A 26,173-nucleotide genomic window follows, 5' to 3' on the forward strand; every position below is an offset into this window, starting at 1 on the left:
CATTTCTGCGATAAGGGGCAGGACCACAGAAGTGAGGCTGACAGGGCAATTTCCCCAAGGGCAGAGGGGCATGTGGGTACTCTCAGCTCACCATGCCAGTAAGTAGGCAGTATGTCATGTGCTATGGAACATCTTCTTTCACAGCCTCCTCACTGCAGAGTGACAGAGTTGACCCTGCTGCTCTTGAACTCAGACATTCACAGGCTGCCTCTCCACCAGACCACAACCTTAAGCCCAATATCCTCACCCTTCTGTGACAGCTCTTACATCTTGTCCCTAGCCACCTCTTGAGTCTTGTCTCACCCTGCCCACACAGATGTGTCTGTCCTTCCACCCCCTTCTGCAACTAGTATTTTCCTCGAGTGTAACTTTTCTCCTTGTAATGTCTGTCTCCTCCCACACTGGCAAATTACTCCCCATCCTCAGAAGCCAAACACAAATCCTAAGCCTTCTCAGAATTCCCAAATGACAATCCTTTGTCATTTTCCTTGAAGAACCTTTGGACTTCAATGTCTTCAAAAGCACTCAGCACAGTCTATGCTTGTCTTCCTCCGGAGGAGGAGGTTACCCACTGCTCAGTCCCTGACTTAATGTATGCTCCATAAATGCTCAAATGGGCAATTCGACTCAAGTGTCCTGTCCAGTGGCACAGGAAAGACACCCAGAGGGCAGGGTGATTCCCCTACATCCCAGCATTCGGGGGCCTCCAAGGTAACCTACACCCAAGTGAGGCAAAAGCCCAATGCGACTCTGGGCCTTGAGACTGTAACTGAATCCTACTTACTTGAATTCAATAATCTGAACTTCTGTGGGCTGAAGTGGTAAAGCTGAATGGCCACCAGTCATACATGTCAGTGAACACTCTTGCAGGGTAACAGGCTAAGAAACTCAGGCCACTGTTCTAACGACTACATTTGAGAAAGCTCCCATCCATATTCCGGAAACATCCTCTCTAGTACAAGGAACCCTTGGTGATCTGAGACCCCAGCTCACCTTTATAATAAAACAAGCAGTAATCAGCCAGCACGAACCAGCGTCTTTTCCACAGCCTCATCCCGGAGCTGTCCTGCAAAGCACAGAGAACCAGTCAGGGCAGCCCACTCCACCCTCCACTCACCTGAAGCTGATCCCAGAGCTGAGACCTGCCCAGAGCCACTCTTTCTTTTACATTTTTATCATTAAGATTTATTTTTGGGGCTAGAGAGATGGCTCAGCAGTTAAGAGTACTAACTGCTTTCCCAGAGGACTGAAGCTCAATGTCTAGAACCCTCATGGAAACTCACAACCACAGGGAGTCCTAGGGAATCTGACACTCTTCTGGACTCCACAGGTACCAGGCAATTATACATGCAGGAAAGATCCCATACATTCAAATGAATCAAAAGATGTAAATATGTGTGTGTGTCCCCATCCACAGGGGTCAGAGAATGTTAGATCCCCTGGAGCTAGAGTTACAGGCCATTGAGAGTCACTGATATGAGTGCTAAAAACTCTGAGCTTCTCTCTTATTTATTTTCTTGTTTTGTTGTTGTTTTTGAGACAGGGTTTATCTATTACCCTGGCTGTCCTAGAACTCTCCCTGTAGACCATGTTGGCTTCAAACTCAGATATCTGCCTACCTCTACCTCCCTAGTGCTGGGGTTAAAGGCATATGCTACCATGCCCCCTTTTCGCTTCTATGTATCTACCTACCTATCTATCTATCCATCTATCTATTTTTAATGAGTTGGTCTCCTGTGGATGGTAAAGATGAAGCCCAGACTGGCTTTAAACTCACTATGTAGCCCAGGATGACCTTGGCTGTTTTTCTGATCTTTTGCTTCTACCTCCCATGTGCTGGGATTACAGGTGTGCTGCACCATGCTTGGTTTTTGTAGTCCTGTGATCCAGTCTGTGCTCTCTACTGACTGAACTACATCTCTGACCCTCTGTCACCCAATAAACCAATGAACCCCATATTGAATAGCTACTCTTGGAACAGGACATTAAACTTAGATTAAGTGATGGTTTATAGTCCCTCCTCCTTTCAATGAATGTGTTATGGAATAGCTACTCTTTAAATAGACATTAATCTTAGACTCACTGACGGTTTATCACAAGAAGTAAGGTTTTCTGGTCTCCTAGAAACACGTTATTATAACCCATTTTCTTCTAGAAAGGAAAATTCAAAAATAGAAGTTACCTATTGATAATAAGTTCTTACTAAAATGTGTTTTGTTTTTGTTTTAGGATCTAGGCTATAAAATATTTTCATTTATGCTGATTAGAAAGTGAATTTACATAGTATTGAATAATCTGATGTTGGGTAATTGAGACAAAGCTCTCAGCTAAACAACTCTGCTCTCTGCTAAAGGACTGATTTTGTTATTTTCTTTCCATTCAAAGTAAAGATCTGAATTCTCTCTGCAATCAAATTTCCTCAAAAGTCCAAAACCAAACCAACCAAACAAATAAACTTGGTCACAAGGAAAATAGTAATTTTACACATTAGTTTTCTCCAAGGCCTAGGAGAATCTCAGAGTTGGGTTTAGCTGTTAAACCATCTTCCTTGGGGTTGGAGAGATGGCTTAGTGGTTAAGAGCATTTGCTGCTCTTGTAGGAGACCTCAGTTCTCAGAACCATATGGAGGCTCACAACTGTTAACTCCAGTTTCAGGGGATGAAATACCCTCTTCTGGCTTCCATGTTCACCAGGCACGAGCAATGAACACATACATACATACATGCATGCATGCATGTATGCATGCAAGCAGACTACTCATAAAAAACAAAATCTTTCCCCATTCAGAAGTTTTGACAGGTTCGAATTAAAACAAAAGAACATTTTTCAACCCTGAATATAACATGAGGCTTGTTTGCCACCCCCCACATATCCCTCCCACCAACACATACTAAAGTACAAAATCAAATTAAGCTGATGTTGTCATCTGATGGTCAGTTCCAAGGCCTGCAGACTGGCCAAATAACTTCTGCAGTCTAGAACAGCATTTGCCTCCTTTGTACTGGTAGGCCTTTATCCATCCCCCACACATGGTTCAAGTGCTGCTTCTGGGAAAGCTTCCTCAGTTGTGTGAGCAGAGCCGGCCCTCTGCTGTAGGTCTGCAAGGCTCTATGACCCCTATGGCTGAGGAGCACCAGGAGGGTCAGGAGGAGAAGAGTTATTGACTTTACAGTCCTTCCCTCTCCTGCCACATTTCCAACCAGCGTTCTTTATTGAACAGGCCAAGCCAGGGAGGATAGTTACTCAGATGAAGATAGAAATGTAAGAAAAGAGACAAGATGGGAGTGTGAAAGGAGACATATGACCAGAGGCAAATGAAGGGGCTTCTGGGACTTCCCTTCTATGGGTAGGGGTCTTTGGAACTCCTCCCACACAGCGTACAATGCTCTGGAATCTCTCCCACACAGTGTACAATGCTTGGAAACCACTCCCACATAGCGCCTAATGCAAGACTTTCTCATGACTCCTTTCGTCAAATAGGTATCATTGCTCTGGGTGTTTGATTGGCTTTTATAGATGCTGGTGAATGACAGATGAGGGATGGCTGACAGTGTGATGTTTCCCTCTGTGATGAGGAGTTCCTCAGGGCAGGCACCTTCTTATTTATCTCCTCACACCTACCGTGTGAGCCCTTAAAACATGGTGCAGACACAGCGAGCAAATGAGTAAGGGAATGACAGGAGAAAAAGGAGGGGCCAAGAGACTAGTTCTAGACTTGGGAGCTCAGAGCTGGCTGAAGACCAAAGACAAAGCACTGAGGGCAGGGAGGGGTAAGGAAGAGACAGGGATGCTGGGGCTCCCAGCTCAACAGATATGGGGAAAGAAGGGCAGGTGATGGTACCATAGCATTTTCTATTAATGTTAAGAGCTGGTGCTATGGCCCGAGAGAGGAGTAATGGTGGTTCCTTATTACTAAGACCCGGGGGAACGTGGCTGGAGGGTGGGCAAGGGGAAAAATAAATTTGGCAGATCTGGACTTCCACATGCTATATCTTATATCTTAAGAGCCAGCCATGCATCCCAAGGAAGGAAAAGGCAGCATGTGTAGTCAAACGATAACAAAGGCACCGGCACCAGGAAGACAGGTGGGGCAGAGAGCTAACGTGAAGCTGGATTCTGGCTGACTTATCCACTCACACTGTGGCCTGGACTCCAATCTGCGGCCCCCTCTCCTTCATCTCCACCATCACCCCATGCCTGCCCCCACTGACTGGCCCCTGGCCACCAAGAACACCAGGGATGGAAGCAGTGATGTGGGTTTTGGGAGAGACATTGCAACCCTTGAGCCAACAGCTCACTCATAAAAAAAATGAACAAGTTCTTGATTACAGTGGGCAGAACCCAAACAAATTCTGGAACAGGAAACTTCTCCAACTGTTCACAGCCTCCCAAGACTGAGGGAAAAGCAAGCAAGACCCACTCTTTCACCTCATACCCACGTCAGCCTCCTCACCTGCTTGTGTAGCCAGCCCCTCACCACCACTGGAACATTGAGGTTCCTCCGAATGGCCTGGTCCCTCTTCCCAAAGCTGTGTACTTTACTGCTGGACTTGATGATCTAGAAAAAGCAGACCTCAGTTCTAGCAGCAGGGATGTGAAGGGGCACACACATGCTTGTATCTTAGGAGGGCCGTTGCTTTCTGAGCACATTACAGAACAGTGAAGAATGCGTTCAAGAATCAGACACCAGTCTCAGCCTTCATATCCTGATCTGTAACTGGGGGAACATTTCTTATGGGTCCTTCCCACAGAACTAGTGATAATCAAATGGACTTCTGATTATAAAGGGGTTTAGGTAAATACAGAAAGAAAAAGAAGAACTCCTGACCAGGAACTCACCTTGGGTCCAGGCTTGGCCTCTAGGGTAGATGTGGTCCCAGCCGTGGATGTCTCACTGACCATGCTGGCTGGTCTTTGGTTTCTCTCTTGCTTCGACATATGTGGGTGTGGCCTGCAGAGAGATGTAGGAGAATCCAGTAAGTGTGTGCCAAGCTGCAGAGTGTGAGGCTGAGTCTGTGATCTGTTCTAGGTTGGAGCTAGTTGCTTTAAAACAACTCAGGTCCCATTTTTTGGAGGTCATCTGATCCCAGATAGTGGACAGAAAGCCATAATATCCACCTGTCCCTGTGCTTCAGGACACCAAAAAAATATCACCACAGCCAGATATTCCAGAAAAGGGTGCACATCATACCATCTGTCTGTGGTCCTAAGGTACCCATGCTCATTCTCCTACTAGGATGTGCCTGGCAACTGCTCAAGGCAGACAATACTCTTCACAGAAGGAGGGAGCCATCACACCCATATACACATACACCTCCACTTCCCCAACTCCCAAAAGAAGCTGCTTATAATTAGTAACAAGAAATCACTTGCACACACATCCACACCCCCAGACATACACAGAGAATGCTTACATAAACGCCAGTGGGGCTTGCCTCCCAAAATAGACTATTCAACAAAGAGTCCTATTCTGGGAACACTCAGTTTGCCCCAAAATAGAGCCACTGGAGCTATTAACCCCTGTGCCATGCCTGGATAGCAGGAAGCCATGAAGTGTATGTCAAGGCAAAGTACGCTTCCCCACCAGCATCCCAGCCACATGGAGAGCCAGAGCTTGGAGCACTGTTCTAAAGAGATGTGGAAGAGCAGCTTCTTACCTGCCTTCCACGGAGCCCATATCTGTACCAGTCTTTCCCACACAGGCGAGTCAATGCCTTCACCCAAGCTCAGTACCTATCCTTGAACAGCATGATTCGTGATGGCAAGACCCTGCTAGCTCCACAGTCTGTAGGCTGTCCCTCAGCAGAGAGCAGTAACCACGGCAGTCCTTGGCTGCATTTTGTCTGCTGCTCCAATGGGCAGCAGGATCCAGGCAGGTGATTAGCAGGCAGACTACACTACTTTGAGGATTCCTGCTTCAAGAGTGGAGAAAAATCTCTTCAGAAGACTTAGCTGGGACTCTGAAAAGACAGAGCTGGAAGATCCAGGCCAGATGAAATTGAACAAAAAGTGGTCAGAATGTCCTGTATCACTTACTTGAACGTGGTGTGACAGAAAAATTCTAGTCTTCTCCTAGAGATTCCATGCTCCCTTCAGGTACTGCCATTGCTCAAAGGACGGGAACTTCATTTGCAGTGCCCTGAGTCACAACACCAACACTGCCCCAGGCAGGAACTTCTCTGCAGAAGTTGTGTGGCACTATACTTCCCACAACAGCAGGCATCAGCTTCCCAGTGGGCCAGCCCTGTGCGATGCTCAGCTGCAGCAGATGTGCTTCACAAGGCAGAAAGCTGGCTGACTCCTTATCAGCCAGGCTGGCTCATCCTGAACCCCTGCCCCTGGCTTCCATCCCAGCCAAAATGTTGTTACTGTTCCCTGCTCCGATAGGGAATGTCACCAGGCTCAGCCTCTCCCTTGGCAGAGGCTGTGGCAGCAGGATCATGGCATGGGAGTGGGAAGAAGCTCTGTGAAGCTGCCTTGTCCTCCCTCTGTCTCTAAGCAGTACAACCAATCATCCTCCCAGGACCCTGTCCTGACCAGCTTCCCAGAAGGAGGGACAAGGAAGGAGAATTCTTGGGTTGCCTGTTAGGATAGCTGTATCTCTCCACTAAAACCTCAGACACAACCAGTGAGTGAGACAGGATAAAGGTGCTTTCCTCCAAGTCTGAGAACCTGAGGTTAATCCCCGGGACCTACATGGTAAAAGCAAGAACTGATTCCCACTAGCTGTCCTCTGACCTATATAGACAGACAGACAGACACACACACACAGAGAGACATACACACACCTACACACATATACACTTGTGTGCACACACACTGACACACACACATATATTCACACACAAACATACATATCTGTCCACAAACTCATGCATACACATATAAATAAATTCAAGGCATAAGAGCCAATCTCACAGAGGTTTACCTGTGATTTTAACAAGTTCACCGGCTTTCCTTTGAGATGCATATTATAGGATATTTAACAAGATACATGAAAAAGATGAATGAAGGGGGATGTCCCATAGTCCTGCTACCCAAAGCAAAAACATTTTAACATTTATTTATGCCTGTCATTTATGATATGCCTGCTTTGATTTGGGGGCACATTTTAACATAAACATTTCCCCCATCACTTTAAAATTATCTAAATCACCTTAAATAAACACAACCCTTTTTATCAAGAGTTCCCCCATGCCTTCTCTACAGGACAATGAAAAAGACTGTGGATTTCTGGCTAGTCCAGGAAACCAGGAGTGAGCCAATAGCATGAGAAGACAACTCAGCCACAGGTTTGGATAAGACAAGAGGACAGAGTTCCTGCTGAAGGAGCCAGCCGTAGAGAGATTTTATCTGGATATTTTGACTGGCTACAGCCACAGCACTGACTTCGAAGGGAGGCGGCGGGAGGCAGGTCAAGAAAGGGAAACCCAAATCTGTCCTAGAAGGTGACTGTGCTGTCTCTACTAACACTGCAGAAACAGACCCCCATTCCAACAGTCCCCAACCCAGCTCTGAAAGAACAAGATACACACACACAGCTCTCCAGCCAAGAAACAGGACCAGCCATCAGGGGATGTTGGCTAGATTCTCTCCACGGGTGACACTGAATGATGACTTTGGAAATGACCACAAGCTATTTACTAGAATTACAACCACTAACCCATTTCACATCAAAAATAGATAGGAGAAAGTATCAAAACAATTTTCTCAGTTGGATGAAACACTGGCACTCATGAAAGCTTCCGGGGCCGTTTAACCCCATTGATTTGAGCAACAGGAGCATCCATGAAACCTCCTGAATAGATAAGCCAGGAAACCCAGAAAGAGTGAATGGTGCATCATTCAACAAAGGCAATTCAGGTCCATTTGCTTCAGCTCGGCTCATTGGACAGACATCTTCCTCACTGAAGGGGCTGGTGGGGCAGACTCACTGATCTTTCCTCAAGTCCTTAGCCTGAATGCACTCCACTAAGTTTCACTCAAGAAATGATCCCAAAAGACATACAGTTCTCCCATCAGCCTGCCCTCAGGCATACTGCATCCCACAGAGGAGACCACACAGAACCTGCATGCTCAGACTATTAGCATTCTTACATAAAATCCATTCACTATCAGCCTGCTTACCGGGTTTCTGTGCTGTCTGAATTCCCAGTACAGTGGGATGGCTGAAACAAAGACCTCCCTTTCCTTCACTTAAGCTACATGAATGCAGATTCTTTTACTGCAGGGGTGTGGGCTGAAGTTCAAAACAGTGAGCAAGACTTTGAGCTCAGTTGCCTCCTGTCAGTACCAAACAAAAGAAATGAAAACCAGACAAAATCAGCCAGGAGGGAGCCCACTGGAAAACGGCTGAATTCTACCCTGGCCTTAGCCATAAAGTGGCTTTCTCTGCGTCTCAAGACAGTGTGCATGATCCTACTGGCAAAGCAAAAAACTATAGGTTCTGGAAGCCATTTGCTCTGAGCACTGGCATGCCATCGCAGCAGGACGTCTTCTCCTCACCCTCCTGTGAGTCAGAAGAGAGAATCAAACTGTGAGGGCCAGGCACGTACAGTACAGCAATCGGTGGGACAATGCTGCAGTGCCCCTGAACAGCTAAGTGCCGGGTGCTTGCCCTGCGTCCTCTCAGCTACACAATCAGCTCGTCAGGTTGATCACCCTTGCTTTGTAGATGAGCCCGAGACAGATTAATGACCGACCTAAGACAGCTGCCATGCTCTAAACCCTGGGCTTACTCAGGGGTCTGAGGCAGGGGAATTGAAAGTTCAAAGCTATAGGGTGAACTCATAGCAAGCCTGGGCATCTTAGTGAGATTCCATTTTACAGTGTAAAGGTGACCTTGGCTATGGCTCAGTAGTAGAGTGCTTGCCTGGGAAGACCTGGGGAAGTTCCTAGTGCTGCAAAGATTTAAAAAAAAAAAAAAAAAAAAAACAGCTTAAAACAATGAACTGGGTCTGCCATGAAAAGATCCCAAGTTCCCAGTGCCAAGTCCCGAGGTTTGTAAGACAGACCTTGGCTAGATCAGCCACAAGGCCAACTCCAAACCAAGGGGGCCCGGCAACATAGCAGAAAGAGCGAGAGTGGAGATAACCGGATTTCAGTAGAGCTCTGACATTATAACTCTTTCACAAGTCAACTCTCTCTGCCTCAGTTTCTATTTTATAAAACAGGCTGCAAACCACCGCTTTCTCTCCGCAAGGCAGCTTGTATATGAAAATGACTTTCCGAGAACCAGGAAGCACTGTGAGACCAGCATCATTCCTGTGTCTCCACTAGAGACCCCAGAACCTAAATCCCATTCACAGTTTATTTTTATTACCAGAAAGCTCAGACCACAGTGGTTTCTTAGCAACGCTTTACCTGTGACTTTTTTTAGTCAAAGTACAAAAACTATGGCAGGCTTTTCCCTTAAGTGGCCAAGGCAACGGCAGGAAGTCAGAAGGTTATAGAGAAACAGAACTCTATTACTAAATTAAAAAAAAAAAAAACCAAAAACCAAAAAAACAACCTTATTGAGCTGGCGATACAGCGGGGTGGGTGACAGTGTCCTTGCCTAGTGTGGTTAAAATCCTCAGTTTGAATTCCAGCATTGAAAAATAAAAAACCTCATTTAATGTTATCCCATGAATTTCTAGATAAATGGACCCCCAACTTCAGGCTCTGTCCTCAAGGATTCCAAAGACAAGAGAACTAAGCTGAGTGGTGGTTGTGAATGGAAGGCTGAGACACAAGTACACATTTAACGAGCACAATCTACAATGAAGATGAGAGAAAGAGACACACACACACACACAGAGAGAGAGAGAGAGAGAGAGAGAGAGAGAGAGAATTAGTTCTTGTCCCCAAAGAGGCAGGGACACCTACATAACCCTCTTCCCAGAAAAAGAGACACAGACAGGCTGCCAACGCTTACCATCAACTCCCAACACCCCGGAGGAGGCTGTCTGACATGGGATTTCAATGCAGCAAAGGCAGCCTCATTCCGTCACAGCTCACTATGAGCTTTCCCCATCACAGCTCACTATGAGCTTTCCCCATCACAGCTCACTATGAGCTTTCCCCGTCCCCCTCAATTCCTTAAAGACAGGCTGGAAAAGAGCCCAATAGCACCCCCTCACCTGGCATGAAAACAGCACAGGCAACTGTGCCCCCAACCTTTGTCACAGCATTGTCCTGAACTTGCCCTCAGAGTCCTCAAGCTGGACTGCCTTGGGCTAGTCTCAGCCTCTCCAGACTCCATGACTGACTGTCTGTGCAGGATGAGAGCGAGACATGGACTCTGAGATGCTCCCATCCAAATCTGCCTCCTCCAGCCTGCCTGTTCCTCCTGCCTGATCTACTGAGCAGCCGCCACTCTCATCAAACTACAGCAGTTGTTAAATAGCAATCAGAGCAATTCCCAGACTGGGGGCAGGCAGAAGAAACGGGCAAAATAAGTCACGGAAGAAACCAGACTTCTGTTTTTGAGCTATAGCTTCCCTTCCACATAGCAAAGCCACCACGGCTACGTATTTGGCCAGCAGAGAAGAGCCGAAGATGTGGGTGTCATGTAGCAATGACTGCATTCCCAGTGTCAAGGCCCTTCAAAACAGCCACACCAAAACCTGCCACCAGGCCCTGAGTGAACTAAGGGCCCCCATCCCCGTGTATCCCCTTACCTGTGATTGTTACAAACGCTGTCTGAAAATCCAGAGAGGAAAGCCAGTCAAGTTTCTGCATCTGCTTGCCAGGTGTTTGCATTTCTCCTCATCTTTTCTGCTGCCATGGCAACCAAATGCAACAGGCAAAGCTAGCCCAAGACTATCAGTGTCTAGAGAGAAGGTGTTGGTTCTACCAGCCACTGATGGCAACATACAAGACTCCCACAGCCCAGAACCCCAAGGATGAGCACAGGCGGCTTCCTTCTGGAGCTGGAGTGCCCTCTCCTCGCTCTTATCTATGGCTGCCAGCTTTTACCAACATGTAGCTTCAGGAGGAGCAGGAGACAGCATCACTAACAGCAGGAGATTCCCACCTAAGCCAACAAGCTGCACCAGTCTCAGAAGAGTTAGCCCTGAAACCTGTAAAATAAAGCCTCTTCTGCAAAGTGGCCAAAGTTCAGTAAGAGACTGCCTACTTTCAGCAAGCTCAGACCTCTTTTAGGGCTGTCTTCAAGCACCACTCACAACATTACCAGCAATTTGAACCAGTGTTTTCTTTATCCAAATACACAAATGACAAAATGAGAGAGCAGATGACACTCACTGGGCGCAGGGAAGGGAAGGCTAAGTGAGGGTGCCCTTGGTGAGGAGCCTCCAAGGGAGCCCACGTGCCTTACAGTTGGCTGCTCAGCACAACAGTGGGCTTCTGGACTTCCAAACCGAGTGCACTGTCACTCAACCCAGGCTCCACCCCCACATGAAATGCTTTGCAGGATCTGGGGATTGGTGTACACAGCCTGTTGCCAGCCAGCTGCCGTCATTGCTCAGGAATGTTTCTGTCCTCTTCCCCCAAAGCTGTAGAGACACCCTAGCACTGAGGAGAAGAAAGCATGTGCCTGTGCTTGATCAGATATGGAAATCACATTCCTGGACCTTCCGAGTCCCTTGTATGCAGGTAGACCTGTTAGCTACTGTGATAATTAGTTTGTCAACTTGATACAACCTAGAATCACAAGGAGAGTCTAGATGAGGAGTTGTTTATATTGGATTAGCCTCTGGGCATGTCTACTGGGGACTATCTTAAATAAGTCAATTGATTCAGGAAGACCCAGCCCACTGTGGGCAGCACCATCCTCTAGGCAGAAGGTCCTGAACTATGTTAAGAGTTAGAGAAATCAAGCTGAGCGTAACCAAGGAAACAATCATACATTAATGGTGTGCTCTTGGCTGCATGTGCTGTGACTAGCTGTTTGATTTGACTCCCCTGTGATAACAGACTGTAACCTAGAACTGTAAGCTGAAACAAACTCCTTCCCTCACTAGTTGCTTTTTTGTCACGATGTTTTGCCACAGCTTCAGAAATAAAACTAGGACAACCACAAAAGGCCAGACACATGCTGATAATTGAAGAAAACCAGAAAGCATCAGGAAGAGGCTTCAGAAGAACAGTATAGATGGTTTGATCATGAGCCAGGAGACCCTGTAACAGTGCTGGAGAAGGGTTCTGAAAGAAGAGACAATAAAGGAGCAAGTCTAACGTTACTACACATCACCTACAGTTAGATCCTCTATGCAACAGCAACATGGCCCACTCAGCACACTGACCAGTCTGTGAATAGGGTTTTCTCTCTGAAGGGCACTGAGATGAGCAAGGAGCTGCTTCCTCTCCTTGAGACCCCAGCTTTGGGTTCTTACTTGATGTCCTAGAGGTTATGTGTATGTACAACTACAGCAAGAGAGCAGGATGGAAATTAAGTCAAAATTAGCATATGAAAGAAAGAATGGAAGCCCTCTCCAATAAGGTTGGCTTGTAAAAGAACAAAGAAAAATGTGGGCTGTACAAAGACCCAAAGCCCACCATACTGGACTATACAGTCCCAATTCTCTGTATAGAATCTGCCACTGAACCTTGGGTCTTTTTCCAGCTCTGGCCTGTTTCCAACTGTGGAAAAGCTTTTCTCCCTTAGTAAACTCTTCTGTTACTGTCCACTATCTCTGTCCAAATCCTGGTTCAGGGCAAGAACCTAAGAATTCCTGCAGGGACCCTCTGCGCCCAGTCTCAGCTCTACAATCTCCCACCAGGCGAGGAGCGTAGTCAGAGCATGCTAGTGAGCATGCAAACACGGTGATGTTTCAGGAGAAAGGGAGTTTTAGGAGGCGCTGATCATACCACCACAGCGCATCCTGCAGTATCTCTCCCTGCCCACATCCTCTCCCCAGACTTGTGAAGACTGAGAAATAAAACTCTTCTCACTTGGAACCAACCCAGCCATTCCAAGTCCCCTCTACCTAAAACAAAACAAACAAACCATAACAACAGAAACAGCCTAGCAAGTTAGGTGTTGAGCTCACATCTTCCAGTTTCCAAACTCTGCCTGAGTAAGGAGAACATTAAAAAAAGAAAAAAATACTTACTCCTCCCGCAGAATGTATTCACTGTTTTCTGAAGAAAACTGTCCAGTCACAGGATGCCTGAATGTTGTAGACTGCTGGTTGTGGCTAGAGAGAGGAGAGATGAGAAGTCAAGTCAATGAGGGGACAACAAGGACACCAAGATCAGTATGCCCAGGGGCCCTGGTCATCACATATTCCTCAGAAAAGGAGGAACATGGCTGGCTGGAACTCATTACATACGTAGCCCAAGTTGACCTCAAACTCATACTGATCTCCCTGCCTCTGATTCCTAAGTGTCCAACTGGTTTTATTTTCTGAAACAGAGTCTAGCTACATTTCTTTGCTGCCCTGGAACTTCTGTGTAGGCTAGGCTGGCCTCAAACTTTGGACTGACACCCTATTTCTGCCTTGTATGTAGTGGGATTACAGTTGTCTCACCACACCCAGGAAAATACCATATCTTAGGAAAATACAATATCTTAAAGACATATTTCGCTAAGTTCCAATACACTGAAACATTAAGGGGAGGGGGGAAAGCCTTTAAGATAGTACAAGCTGATACACGAATGAAGGAAAACAGGCAAGGCTCTCAACAGCTTCCCCGAACTGTACACCAGGGAGAGAATGCGAAGAATTAACCACCCACCCCGCAAGTCCTATCTTCTTAAAATTCCTCTCACTGCTACCGAATGTCTTCAGTTCACTGACGGGATAATAAACATATGGGCATGTCTCTGCAGCACGACCCGCACAGTTCCAACACAAGACACTTCTATAACTCTTTTGAAGTCAGGAGGGGCTGCTTCCATGCCAGGCTGACAGACTCGGCCAGTGTGTAGGTGTTTTGTGTGCTGACAAAGACTGCCTGGTGCTTCAGAAGATGTGGAGCTGGCTCTGGAGGCTGCTGGCTTGTTTCACTAATAATTGAATCCCCTTTTTCAAAAGAGAATGTGATGAATTGAAAAAGGATTTCCCAAGAACTAAATCAGAGCTGCTTTCAAGTTTTTATAAAAACAACAAAAATCACCAATAATATCATTATATATCTGGAAATCTTCTTCCAAGGTAGTTTGGTTTATTTATTTATTTATTTATTTATTTATTTATTTATTCAGGAGTCATTTCTCTCCTACCATGTGGACGGGTCCTAGAGACTAAACTAAGGTCATCAGAATTAGCAGCAAGTGTCCCTACTTGCTGAGTCCAAGTTGGCAGCGATTTTTCTACATATAAAAATACATTGCATATTCAGTTTGTTTGGTTTTTTTTTTTTAAAGATTTATTTATTTATTTATTTTATTTATGAGTACACTGTAGCTGTCTTCAGACATACCAGAAGAGGGCATCAGATTCCATTACAAATAGTTGTGAGCCACCATGTGGTTGCTGGGAATTGAACTCAGGACCTTTGGAAGAGCAATCAATGCTCTTAACCGCTGAGCCATCTCTCCAGCCCGCATTCTCAGTTTTTATATTTGATGTTAACTTTCTTTTAAAAGAAAATTTTCAGTCAACATACAAAGTAAAAGTTTCCAGCCAGGCAGTGGTGGCGCACGCCTTTAATCCCAGCACTTGGGAGGCAGAGGCAAGCGATTTCTGAGTTCGAGGCCAGCCTGGTCTACAGAGTTCCAGGACAGTCAGGGCTACACAGAGAAATCTTATCTGGAAAAACCAAAAGAAAAAAGAAAAAAAGAAAAATGTTTCCACTGGGGTTTTAATATCACATCTAACTGACATGATATTACATATGGGCATGTAATATGGACATAATCCTTTCATACAACTTGCCTGTGTGTGAAGCATTGCTGTGGTGCAGGGTACAGGGGAACAAAAGCATCCCTACTCCCTGACCCCATGGTGCTTCTCTTTAGATTCATACTCTTCTGATGCTGGATATTTTAGGGGTTCCCTCCCATTATAATCAACGCCTCTTTGAGCATGGATACCCCCTTGCCCCAATTCCAATTATTTCCTTGAGTTAAAGTCACTGAAGTAAAATTACTAAATCAAAGGGCATGGTCCCTTTTTAAAGCTCTTAACACAGGCAATGAAAAGCCCTTTTTGGCTGTCATAGCCAATAGATCATCTCAGTTTAGTGACGTTAAGACGTTAGCTTCACCCCCTAACTGAGCACTGGGCCTCTCTGGAGATTAGTGTATCTAAATCAGTACAGCACAAAGGTTAGGAAGACAATCTCTAAAAGCCTGAGATTTTCCTTACTCCGTCCTGGTGCCTGAAGTAACATTAGCACTGGTTGCTAGAGCAGCCCTGGCGCTAACCAGCCATCACTCCAGGCTGCCTGCTCCTTGACCTAGCCCCAGAGACCCACCCTACCAAGCCTCCACTCATCCAGGCACAGCTGGCCTCTCAATTCCTGTTCCTACCCAACCCACAGAATCCTATGACCTCATCAGGCAGGCAGCAGCCTGAGCTTCCCAAAAAAGCAGCTTTCTAGTTTAGGATGAGAGTAGCCCCCTGCAACACCTGCTTCAGACAGCTTTGCATCACATCAAGGGTTGGGCCTTATGTGCACGTAGCTTTTTTTTTTTTTTTTTTTTTAATAAAAGCAAGAGCCTGGAGAACACAAACTCTAAGTCAGTCCCATTTCCAACCTAGAGGGGGAAAATGTCTTGCTCATGGGAAAACAAGTAAACAGTAGCACCCCTCACATCTGAAGCTCAGAAGCACTTTAGAGTTGACAAAACATTTGCTCACACATCTCAGCTGTCAACACATTAGTTCCTCATTTTCTAAGGGAGAAGGCTGGGTGGAGAAGGTGAGAGCTGTGTATAAGACAACTTCAGGGAAGAGTACTAAGACAGGGCATGGATCTAGGTTCTGATTGTAAATCCCATGCCTTCTACACAATCATCTGTTGCCCCTTTCCTTCCCTTAGGAATCAGAGACTGGCAGCTTCCTTCCTGACTCTGGTTAGAAAGCCCAGCAGGCGAGGCATCAGAACATAGTGCTTACCTTTACCACCCCCTTCTCCCTCGTGCCCAGGGCCAAAGTTCTGAATGATACTTGTATGACAATCAGTATATCCCAGGCAGCCTCTGGTCCTATCATAAGTTCAGCCAATGGACCGACCCTCTGGTAGACAAGAGCACAAGGCGAATCTTTTATGTGCCTGGAACAGATCCAGCAGTCAGTGGCCACCTTTTAAAACACATCAACCCTAAGGGCAACCACTCTACTCCCCATACTCCAACTCACAGCATCAATCGTAATTCAGAGTCCCAGGCTTCATGAATCCTGAGCTACAAGGTGCTGGTGCTGATTCAAAAGTGCAAGCACCCTAACATTAGAAGGAAGATAAGTTAAAAAAAACAAAACACCAAAACCTAACCAAGCCAGCCAACCAACCAACCAACCAACCAACCAACCAACCAACTAAACTGTTGCCTGATCACACGTAGAGCAGCTCCCCATACTCCCTTCTGTAATCTTTACACTGCCCTCTATGCTAACATGGCCAGCCTCAGCATCAGCCCTTCCAGTTTCCAACTGCGCACATCCATCAATCCTGTCCAATACTCTCAGATAACCACAGAGGCAAGAGGCACAGGCCATGTTATTTCCATGATACAGATAAGAGAAATGAGGCTGGGGCTGGAGAGATGGCTCAGGGTTAAGAACACTAACTGTTCTTCCAGAGGTCCTGAGTTCAATTCCCCTGTAATGGGATTCAATGTTCTCTTCTGGTGTGTCTGAAGACGGCAACAGTGTACATAAAATAAATAAATCTTGAGAGAGAGAGAGAGAGAGAGAGAGAGAGAGAGAGAGAGAGAGAGAGAGAGAGAGGAGAGAGAATGAGGCTTCAGATTATGAGATAGTATCAGAATTTTAAAAAATAAAAAAAAGGACATATCCATTGAGAAAGGAGACAGACCTGCAGGGAGGGATAAATGGGTCCTGAATACTGGGATCATGAGTTTTGATTGAATGTACCCTGCCTGCTCCTGGCAGAGCTTCTGGTTCAGCACTCTGAACAAAAGGACATGAGTAAAGTCTCTAGACTACGCCATTCAACCTGATACCAGTAGTGCAGGTTATGTGATGTCACCTGGCCTTTAGGGAGAAAAGCAAACCCCACAAGAGGTACACAACTTGTCTACAGACACAGTCAACTACACAGCTCCAGGATCACCACTGCCCAAAGAAGGCCATCTGTTAAATCAGCTTGGAGACTCCAAGTTCTTTCAGGCTGCACTTGTTGTCCCTCTTTGGGCCTAAATCTCCAGTCTGTTTCCTGATTCTAAAACCCACAAAGTCGCATGTCCCATCACTCTGACTCAAGAAACAGTTTGCAGGCCTGTTCTGACACATCCCTGAAATACCTGTTCCGAAACCCGACTTCCCACCTTCTCACCTTGCAGGCATGGCCCAGCCTGGAGCCAGGCAGCTGGTTTCAAGGGAATAGAAACTCTCTTTATGCAGGAGTTTCTGCTTTGCTTTAGGCTACCGAGAAAGCAATCTGCCAAGTGATTTAAAACATAATCAAGTCCTCTTTCTTAAAATTCCTCTCTTTCTCCTGGAAGCATCCTTTCAAAAAGGCCTGGCAGCCATGTGACCTGGAGAGTACCAGGGAGCAGGGAGGGGAGAGTGGGTACCCAGGTAAATAAGCAGGCATCACAAAAGCCCGGGGCAGAGTGATGGCTGGCTCCACAGAGGGGGACAGCAAACACAAGAACCTTGATGACAGAATCCAGAGGACCATGGAGAACCAGAGAATTAACAGCTCATGAGAGTTCACATGCACCACAACAAACAGGACAATGGAGGGCATGATAGTTTCTTGCACAGTTTTGGGAAGGTAAATTTTTCATTCATATAGAATGAGCACAGCCAGGTATGGTGGTGCACACCTTTAATCCCAGAACTCAGGAGGCTGAGACAGGAGAAACCCTGAGTTCAAGGCCAGCCTGGTCTGCAGAGAAAGTTCTAAGGTAGTCAGGACAACACAGAGAAACCCTATCTCAACAACCCCACCCTCTCCCACTCCCCCCCCAAAAAAGAATGAGCAGTGATTTTTATTAGTTAAATATTCCAATCAGTTAAAAGTGCCAATTATTTATCTAACACATTTATTTTTTATTGTTTTTTTTTTTTTTTAATGCTCTGGAAAGCTGTGAAAGATGCTTTGAAGGAAGTAAGAGCACACGGTAATCGTGGCTTCCTGATGGTCGTGGCATTGGGACGCAGAGTGTGACAGATGTGCTGTCAGCACCAGTTCTGTTCCCAGCTATAAAAAGAAGAAACCGCTTAAAATGTAAGGAAAGTATCTGGCCCAAGTCTGAAGAGGCCCTCATCAAGCATGGAGCAGAGCCTGTCAGTCCCCTGTCCCCAACCTTCTAACCCTTCCCTGTGCCTCCCAGGACACTGTAGAACAGTCACCCCCAGGCTAAGGCTGACTTTGGCATTGCCTCCAGGCTTCTTAAGGCACATTTTATCTTTGTCCTTAGTATCTCAAAAGAACTAAGGATTGTGGGTCACCTAATAGTGCTCCAGTCAATGCTCAGAACTGAACACTGAAACTCCAAGAATGAGAAGAAATTGCCTTCACTACATCGGCTCTCATCTGGGCTACTCAATGGAGAGGTGGTAATCAACGGGGGAGACTATCTTCAAGGGCTGAGGATGCAGCTCAGTTGGGAGCTAGGCAAGCACAAGGCTGTGAGTTCAATCCCCAGCCCCATAAACAGGCTATGGTAGCCCACACTCATCATCCCAGCGCCCAGGAAGTAGAGCAGTTCAAAGTGATCCTCAGCCACGTGTCGTAGTGAGTTCTAGGCCAGCCTGGGTTAGATGAGGCTGTCTTCTTTGCACTGCCTCGGCATTCCCTAAGCTCCTTTGGTTTATTTTACTTAACACTTTCACTAATTTATTCACTTAACAGGAAGTGTCACCATAATGTGGCGGAATGGTCTTTCAAGTTTGCAGAGTTTTAAATAAGCCACAGTTGACAACAGCTCTGTGCATACAGCCACTCCTCTGACAACCCTTCTTCCCGTAGCCAGGAAATCCTGGCCTGAATGAGCCAGTATATGGTCCCAACCTGTCCCCAAGGGGAAACTATCCACTCAGAACTAACCTACCTCTTTCAACACATGCCCTAGGAACCACTCAGTCCAGACGTTTGGAGCTGGAGATGGGTTAAAGCAAGCAAGCTTCCTCACCTCTTCCAAGCCTTGGTTCTGGTATTACAAGTAGGATTCTAAAATGTTCCTATGAAATTTAAAGAGGGGTTAAAATAAAGAGGCATACGCTTAACATACAGAAGGTGCTCAATGTTTAACCTGACTGAGGCTTGACTATGGTAACAAAAAACAGACATCTAAGTTTTAACAAAAGGAGAATAAGCCCTCTTTGCCCCAAAGTAAGTACTTTTCCAGTAACAATGTCCTCAAACACTAGAGTCATTCTCTTCCTTTCTATCCCTTAACTTCCACCTGTGATACACATGCAAGACCTACTGGCTTCTCAAAGATGCTCGGCATTCACCCTCAGCTTTCTGCTATCTCCATCTGCTTCCCTCTGGCCCACATACATGCAGCCCCACCCCATCCCCATCCAAGGGATTGAACCTACAGCCTTGGGAACCTAAAGCAAGTGCTCTGTCATAAAAACGGTGTCTCCAGCCTGCTTTTTTACTTTTTACTTTGAGACAGGTTCTCACTAAGTTGCCACAGTTGGCCTTGAACTCACTCTGTGGTCCAGGCAGACCTTGCACTTGAGATCCTCCTGCTTCAGCTTCTCAAGTAGCTGTGATTACAGCCTTGTAACAATCAGGCTCATCTTTTGTCTCCCGGTTAGCCTTGGTAACAGCTTCTAAGCACATCCTTTGCTTCTTCTACCTCAGCATCTGTGACTTCACCGGAAGCACAGTGAAAGTACACTCCTTGCCTGGGCTTATAAGACCCTAGAAGACAGGCTAGGGCTATAGCTCAATTGGCACAGTGCTTGCCCATCACACACAAAGCCCTGGGTATCATCTCTAGTACCACATAAACTGGCACTGTAGCACACGGTAGGCAGAACATAGGATCAGAAGTTCAAGACCATCTTCAATTGTGAGAGTCTGTCTCAAACCAAACCTTAGATGATATGACCCCTGCCTAGCAGCAGCCTCTTCAATACTATTCTGTTCCTGCCCACCTCATTTCCTGAACACTCAGGCCTTTCTTACTTGGCACCCTCTGTCCTTGCAGTCTGTATGCTCCTCGCCTGTGTCCATGGAGCTGGCACCTTGTCCTTTAGACCTGGGCAGGGCTATCACCACCTTGGCCCTTCCCACTGTCACTTCACACATGCCAGCCAATTTCAGTTATTAACAGCTGTAATGTTTTTCACTTATGCACACGTGTGATAACCGTGAATTTCTTTGACTAGAACACAGGTTTGGCCTGTCGCTTTAGTATTGTATCAGCTAGTAGAGGTGTCTGGCACCCAGGAGGTACTCAGAAGTATTCCTTGACTCAATGGATGAGAAAAAAGGGGGGTGGGTGGGTTCTGATCTTCAAGTGAGCCTTCAAATGAGCTGCCTACGCCTGCAGAAACCTGGACTCAGGTAAGAGACAAGAACCTAACAGACATTGGCCATCAGGAAGTAGCTGCCTTCTACTGGCAGAACAAGAGACACACACCAGAAGCCTCTTCATGCCCACGGTGAAGGTTAATGCCCTTAGTGCAGAAAGGCACGGATCCAAGGCCTGAGAGGAGACTGCTGAGTGACTGAGGACATGCAGGGTGGGGGCACATGGCCTCTGTCTTCTCATGAACAAGACGGGATGTGGGGCTAAGCTCAGCTCAGGGATAGCTATGAAGACTCGTGCTTTGTTCTCCCTCCACTGGTATATATCCTCTGCTCTTCACTACTTGCCAGTCCTAGAGCATGGAAGAAGGGATGCTTATGGGGAAGGCACCCGAACTGCTACCTCAACAGCCTGGGAATGAGCACTAGACACCTTGGGCAAGAAGCTGTGCAGAGCCTATCAACACCTCACAAGTTCCAGGGACGGGCGAGTGGGCCAGGGCTGTCAGGCAAAGGATCCTCTGGCAATGCCCACCAGTCCTGGGGGCCAGACACACAGCAGTGCTGGGCTACTAGTGCCACACTGTCCCCATCTGGTTCACACCACCACAAACTAGGCACAACTTGAGTCCAGCCAAACCCTGGGCCACCACTTGAGGAGTGCTCCTGAACTGCCTTTTCTGTGAGAGTCTAGGAGAGTCACATTGTGACTGCCAACCTTGGAAAGAGGTGTTTCTGTCCTCATCTCCTGCTTAGAGCAGAGTGATGACTTTCAGTGTAATATCTCTCTCTCTCTCTCTCTCTCTCTCTCTCTCTCTCTCTCTCTCTCTCTGTTTTCAGATCCATTCAGTGGCCACTCCATTTGTAAAATACCTCTCCCAAGCCAAGCAAGCCACCTGGCTGGCTGAAGCCTGACTGCATCCCAGATCCCACAAAGGGCTGCATACCTAGAATTCCACCTGCTGAATAGGGAGTTTTCATTTTGGCTTCCTGTGATCATGAATGAAAAGATTAAAGGCAAACCCCTACTAGAATGAGGAAATCAATGCAGACAGTCCGTCCCCTTTTGGAAGAAAGTTTTCTGAGAAACAAGGTTATAGAAGCTGCTATCAGCCTTGTTAGCAGTAACTCCTCAAAACCTCTCAGGGCTCTGGTTTCCTCATCCTGGGCTCCCCATCAGTAGAGGCCACCCAGGCAGATCAGATTGGACACAGCTCAGAGTTCAAACCTTAGCTGTGCCCTATGCATGCATGACCTGGAATGAGTGGGTGAATGCTGCGCTTATCTGTAGACGGAGGAGATAAACCAACTGTGCAAGGTTATGAGGAGGCCGTCCTGTTGGGGCCCAGGAAACACTTCCGCATTTGGGGCCTGCTGAGCTTTTTCTTTGCTATCTCTAGAACTGCTCTTGCTTTGCCTTGTTCTGTGTGGCAACTCCAGCAGAAGCCTGCAAAGACACAGGTCCAAGCACACACATTCCTTTCTTGAAGTTAAGGCACACACAAACCCCAGATCACTGTTAACATCTAAAGAACTCGCCTACCAGACAAAGTGGTTTCAGATCAGCAGGCACCATCCCTCAACCACACCCTCTCAGAGGGTCTGCCTCCATGATGCAGAAACTACAGAGAAAATCCATCTCCCCGACAGCTAGGGGAACAGAGCCTACGGGAGTGCTGAAATTACAAGGGAGACATTTTCAACCTCAGGACACCCATTTGTAATTTCATTCAATGCTTCCCTAGGCTGGTGACTTGGCAGCCACTTGAGAAGACAGGGCCAGGTATTATAAGAATCTCCCAGGCAATGAGGACATTTTAGGTGACCAAGGTTCTTCTCAAACTCATCCACCCAAACCCAGACTGAAGTTCAACAACAGTACAGGTAACTTAAAACACAAAAGACCTTCCCCTCCTCATCTGCCAACAGGATACTGTTTGGAAGAACATGAGGGAGATAAGAGTTCAGGACACCTCTGTCCTACTTTTTCTAATTAAATGACATTCCTGCTGAGCAATGGCACTCCTGGTCATTTGAAACTTCAGGAACCAAAATATATCACACACTGAATCCTTATAGACCAGTACGGAACTCACCTGTTTTCTTGCAGACAGGCCTGCACTCGCTTTGAGCCCCATGTTCAGAACTGTGTCTTTCCTGGTGGTAGTCTGATGAAACTGCCCTCAGCTCAGGGCCTACCTAGAGGAAAGCTCCCCACTACCTACTCTCTCTCTCTTTCTCAATTGCAGCTTTCCACGGCCTGCTCCCAGGTGTTACAATCCAGCAGTCATGCTGGTCCTGCCCATTCATTCTCCTTCCTCTCCACGCCCTTAGTAAAACCAGACACCAGGCAGGAACACAGCTTCAGCTCTGAGACTCCACCCCCTGTGGCCAAAGGGAACAAAGATGCCAGACTGTGCAGAGCCAGGCAAGCACTATAGGCTATGAGACCCAATGTGTTGTTCTTGGAGCCTGTGAGGCTGGCTCCCTCTAGCATCTGGACATAGGCTAACGTCTAGCCCTAATGTCAGAAAGAATCATCCAGTTAGTTTCTTCCATTCTGCATGGGGCTAAAATCAGCCCTAAAACCAAGCCTCTTCTTAGTGGAGAAACACTGCTACCATGCCCACCTACCTGCCTGGAAAAGCTCCAACGTTCTTTCAGAACTTCCTGGGAATGGCTACAGCTCCTTCAGGACAAATCTTAACCAGGAAGTTTTCGCTCCCAAAAGAAGTAGGAGGAGACAGAAAGGGAAACTGATACTGAGGTCACAGACCAACAGCAGCCTTTTCGTTGTAACCTACATAGATCTACTGATCACAGGGAAGGTGAAATAGCTCTGCAAGTTTGAAGGGGAGAGGGAGTTGCTGGCAGTTACACAGCTGCACTCTATACTTTGCCAAGGTGCTAACACACAGTAGAAGCTCAAGAAATAATTACTGAGAAAAAATAAAGAGGATTTTGTTCTCAGTCTGTTCAGAATGGCAGTTTTTCTAAAATTTGTGTCTGTTGCCATTTTAAAAGCTTTGGTTATAAAACCCAGGTTGTTGACACCCCCTCCCCCTTTTTTTAAAATAGTTTTAAAGGCCTTCCAAGTTGTAAAACAGAACGGGAATCTGGCACTGCAAGATGAAAGAGTAAGCGACTAGTCCTTTCTAAGGCAGGTCAGGTCCAAAGGAAACTCTGATCCCCTCAACTCTAAAAGGCAGTCCAGATATCCAGAAATGGGCTCAGCCTGGACTACAGGAGGATTTCTGGAGGTTAGATAAGAACCAGCATTTCTCAGGAACTCTGGAAGCCAGTTCCCCTCTACCAAAAAGGAGTCAGCTCCTTTCATACTGCAGAAGGGACAAATGGCTCCCCCTGGCGCCCATTGGCACACCAAAGCATGCTGGGCTTAGGGCTCCCTCAGTACCACATCCAGACCTTCCCTCCTCCCCTACCCTAAATTCTCTCCAGCTCATGGGATTCCTTTCCACCAACTACTTATTCTTCTTATAGCCCTGCTATTTCGTGTGTGTGTGTGTGTGTGTGTGTGTGTACGCTCTCTCTCTCTCTCCCTCCCTCCTTCTCTCACTATGTTTTCTCTATACTCTTTCCCTTGCTGTTACGCCTCTCTCACAGATAGCCCTGGCCATGTCCAGTCTGCTAGTCATGTATTGTCTACTTCTTTTTCTCTTTGCTCTGGACTCTTCCAGATGCCTCTGGCTGTTCTCTGTCTTTCATGTCTACAATATAAACCGCCCCCATAACCACGCCATGGAGTAGTCATGTAGTCAGTTTATACATGGAGCTACTACTGACAGCTGGTGGAGGAAGAACATTCTTTTTTGAGGGTGCTCCAGTGAATGGGCCCAGACTCATCCACATATAGGCATCACTAATTGGAATATGTGGGCTAGCTAAACAACAACAAAAAGATGTTCAGCTGGGAGGGGGGAAGAAACAGGAAGTGGACATGATCATATTTTATTGTATACATGGATGAAATTCCCAAAAATAAAGAAAAATGAGAGCCAGGCAGTGGTGGCTCACACCCTTAATCCCAGCACTTGGGAGGCAGAAGCAGGCGGATTTCTGAGTTTGAGGACAGCCTGGTTGCATAGCGAGTTCCAGGACAGCCAGGGCTACACAGAGAAACCCTATCTTGAAAAACGAAAACAAAAAAACCAAAACAACAACAAAACAAAAATAAAGAAAAATATTTTTAAAAAAAACATTGAGTGACCAGAAGCCAGTCTCACAATTGTCTTCCTTGACAGAATGTTTTAACTACAAAAGATCATAATCAATCACAAATCAATTGCTATGAAGGCTGAATTAAGTTTACAAGCCCAAACCCAATATGGTTAATACTTATTTGGTCCTACTGTGTGTTTAGCACTATGTGTACCTTGGGGATAAACAATGATTACTGCATAATCTGCCCATGATACAGGCACTCACATGCAACAGGACAGGCAGATGTGGTCATCTGTGCCACACACCCAGGTTGGAGCAAGTGCCCAGTGCAAGCTTGAGACATGACTATATCTAGAAACCACATTATAAAGGCAACAGCCTTTGAAGGCAGACTGCACTATTTCCATTCAACAAATAAGAAAATCAGAGTGGAAAGCAGCCCAGAGCCTTTCTATAACCACACAACCAAAATTCAAGTTAGTACACGTGGGGGCTGTCTTCCTGCTTAGTCTTACACTTCAGGAAAAGGCCACTTCTGGCCCTAGTGGATCAGATGCCAAGGAGCCAGGGTAGGAACAGGAAGTGGCCTGAGCTTAGTCATCAGGCACCTGGGCTTAACCCTCCATCACCAGCAACACCCTAACAGAGATCAGTGACAGGTATCTGAGAGCTAGAGGGACACACAGAGCCAGTCTCCACTCTGCCCAGTGGCTCCGCCTCCACGGCCCTGGCCCAGATCAGCTGTGCTGAAAATCAGATTTCTGGCACTGCCTCCCCTCCCCCACCTTGCCTCCATATGGAGATATCTCACCACTCCATAGGCCCCAATTCCTGTCAGATTAACTGTCCACCAGTTCCAGTCACGTAGTCTTTCCCACCCCTAAGCATGACTGTCTGTGGCTGTCATTTTCCCTGCTGAATTCTGGGAAGTCTTCAAGGTCTATTCTCTTCTGAGTGGCCCTTCCTGGTCACCCAGGCCTAAGTGACACCTGAAGGCTTAGACTAGAATGACATAGTTCTCAATTCTTATATGCTTTTTAAAACATACTCAAGAACTGCATATTCCAGAAGGGTATGAACCAAAACCCCTTTTCCTGCCTCTAACCCACTGTCCAATCTGGCAAATACTTGTGCCAGAGAAATCCTTATGTCATTATTGCGAGCTGCATTTACGGAATTTTAAGGCACTTAAAATTTTAGCTGGTCAGGAAATAGCTCACCTCTGAGACAGACTACCTGAATCCAATCCCTAGGACCACATAGAAGAAGAGAACTGACTCACATAAGTTGTCCCCAGACCTACACACACACACACACACACACACACACACACACACACACACAATTCTTGTTGACCTTTGACATTTTTTAAAAATTGTGTGTGGTCAAATGTCAAAGGCAGTATATATACACAGATGTG

General features: G+C 46.6%; 1 protein-coding gene across 19 annotated transcripts in view; it reads right to left on the reverse strand.

Annotated features, from left to right (window-relative positions):
• The window catches only part of Plekha7 (pleckstrin homology domain containing A7), a 185,389-nt gene that overhangs the window by 53,349 nt on the left and 105,867 nt on the right, over window positions 1-26,173 (reverse strand). For 16 of the 19 annotated variants that reach the window (XR_013112895.1, XR_013112894.1, XM_034509541.2 and 13 more), the window contains 4 exons: window positions 13,059-13,142; window positions 4,840-4,951; window positions 4,454-4,558; window positions 994-1,066 (listed from right to left, as the gene is read on the reverse strand). Coding sequence is in view for 17 of the 19 variants with exons in the window: in XM_034509541.2 (XP_034365432.1) it covers window positions 994-1,066; window positions 4,454-4,558; window positions 4,840-4,951; window positions 13,059-13,142 (374 nt within the window). In the remaining 2 variants the exon portion in view is untranslated. Of the gene's footprint in view, window positions 1-993; window positions 1,067-4,453; window positions 4,559-4,839; window positions 4,952-5,657; window positions 6,364-10,661; window positions 10,681-13,058; window positions 13,143-22,667; window positions 22,878-26,173 lie in introns of those variants that run through there. The other 3 variants (XM_076941473.1, XM_076941479.1, XM_076941467.1) reach the window with 3 other exon arrangements.

Source organism: Arvicanthis niloticus, chromosome 1 (genome assembly GCF_011762505.2).
Source record: "Arvicanthis niloticus isolate mArvNil1 chromosome 1, mArvNil1.pat.X, whole genome shotgun sequence".
Lineage (NCBI taxonomy): Eukaryota > Metazoa > Chordata > Mammalia > Rodentia > Muridae > Arvicanthis > Arvicanthis niloticus.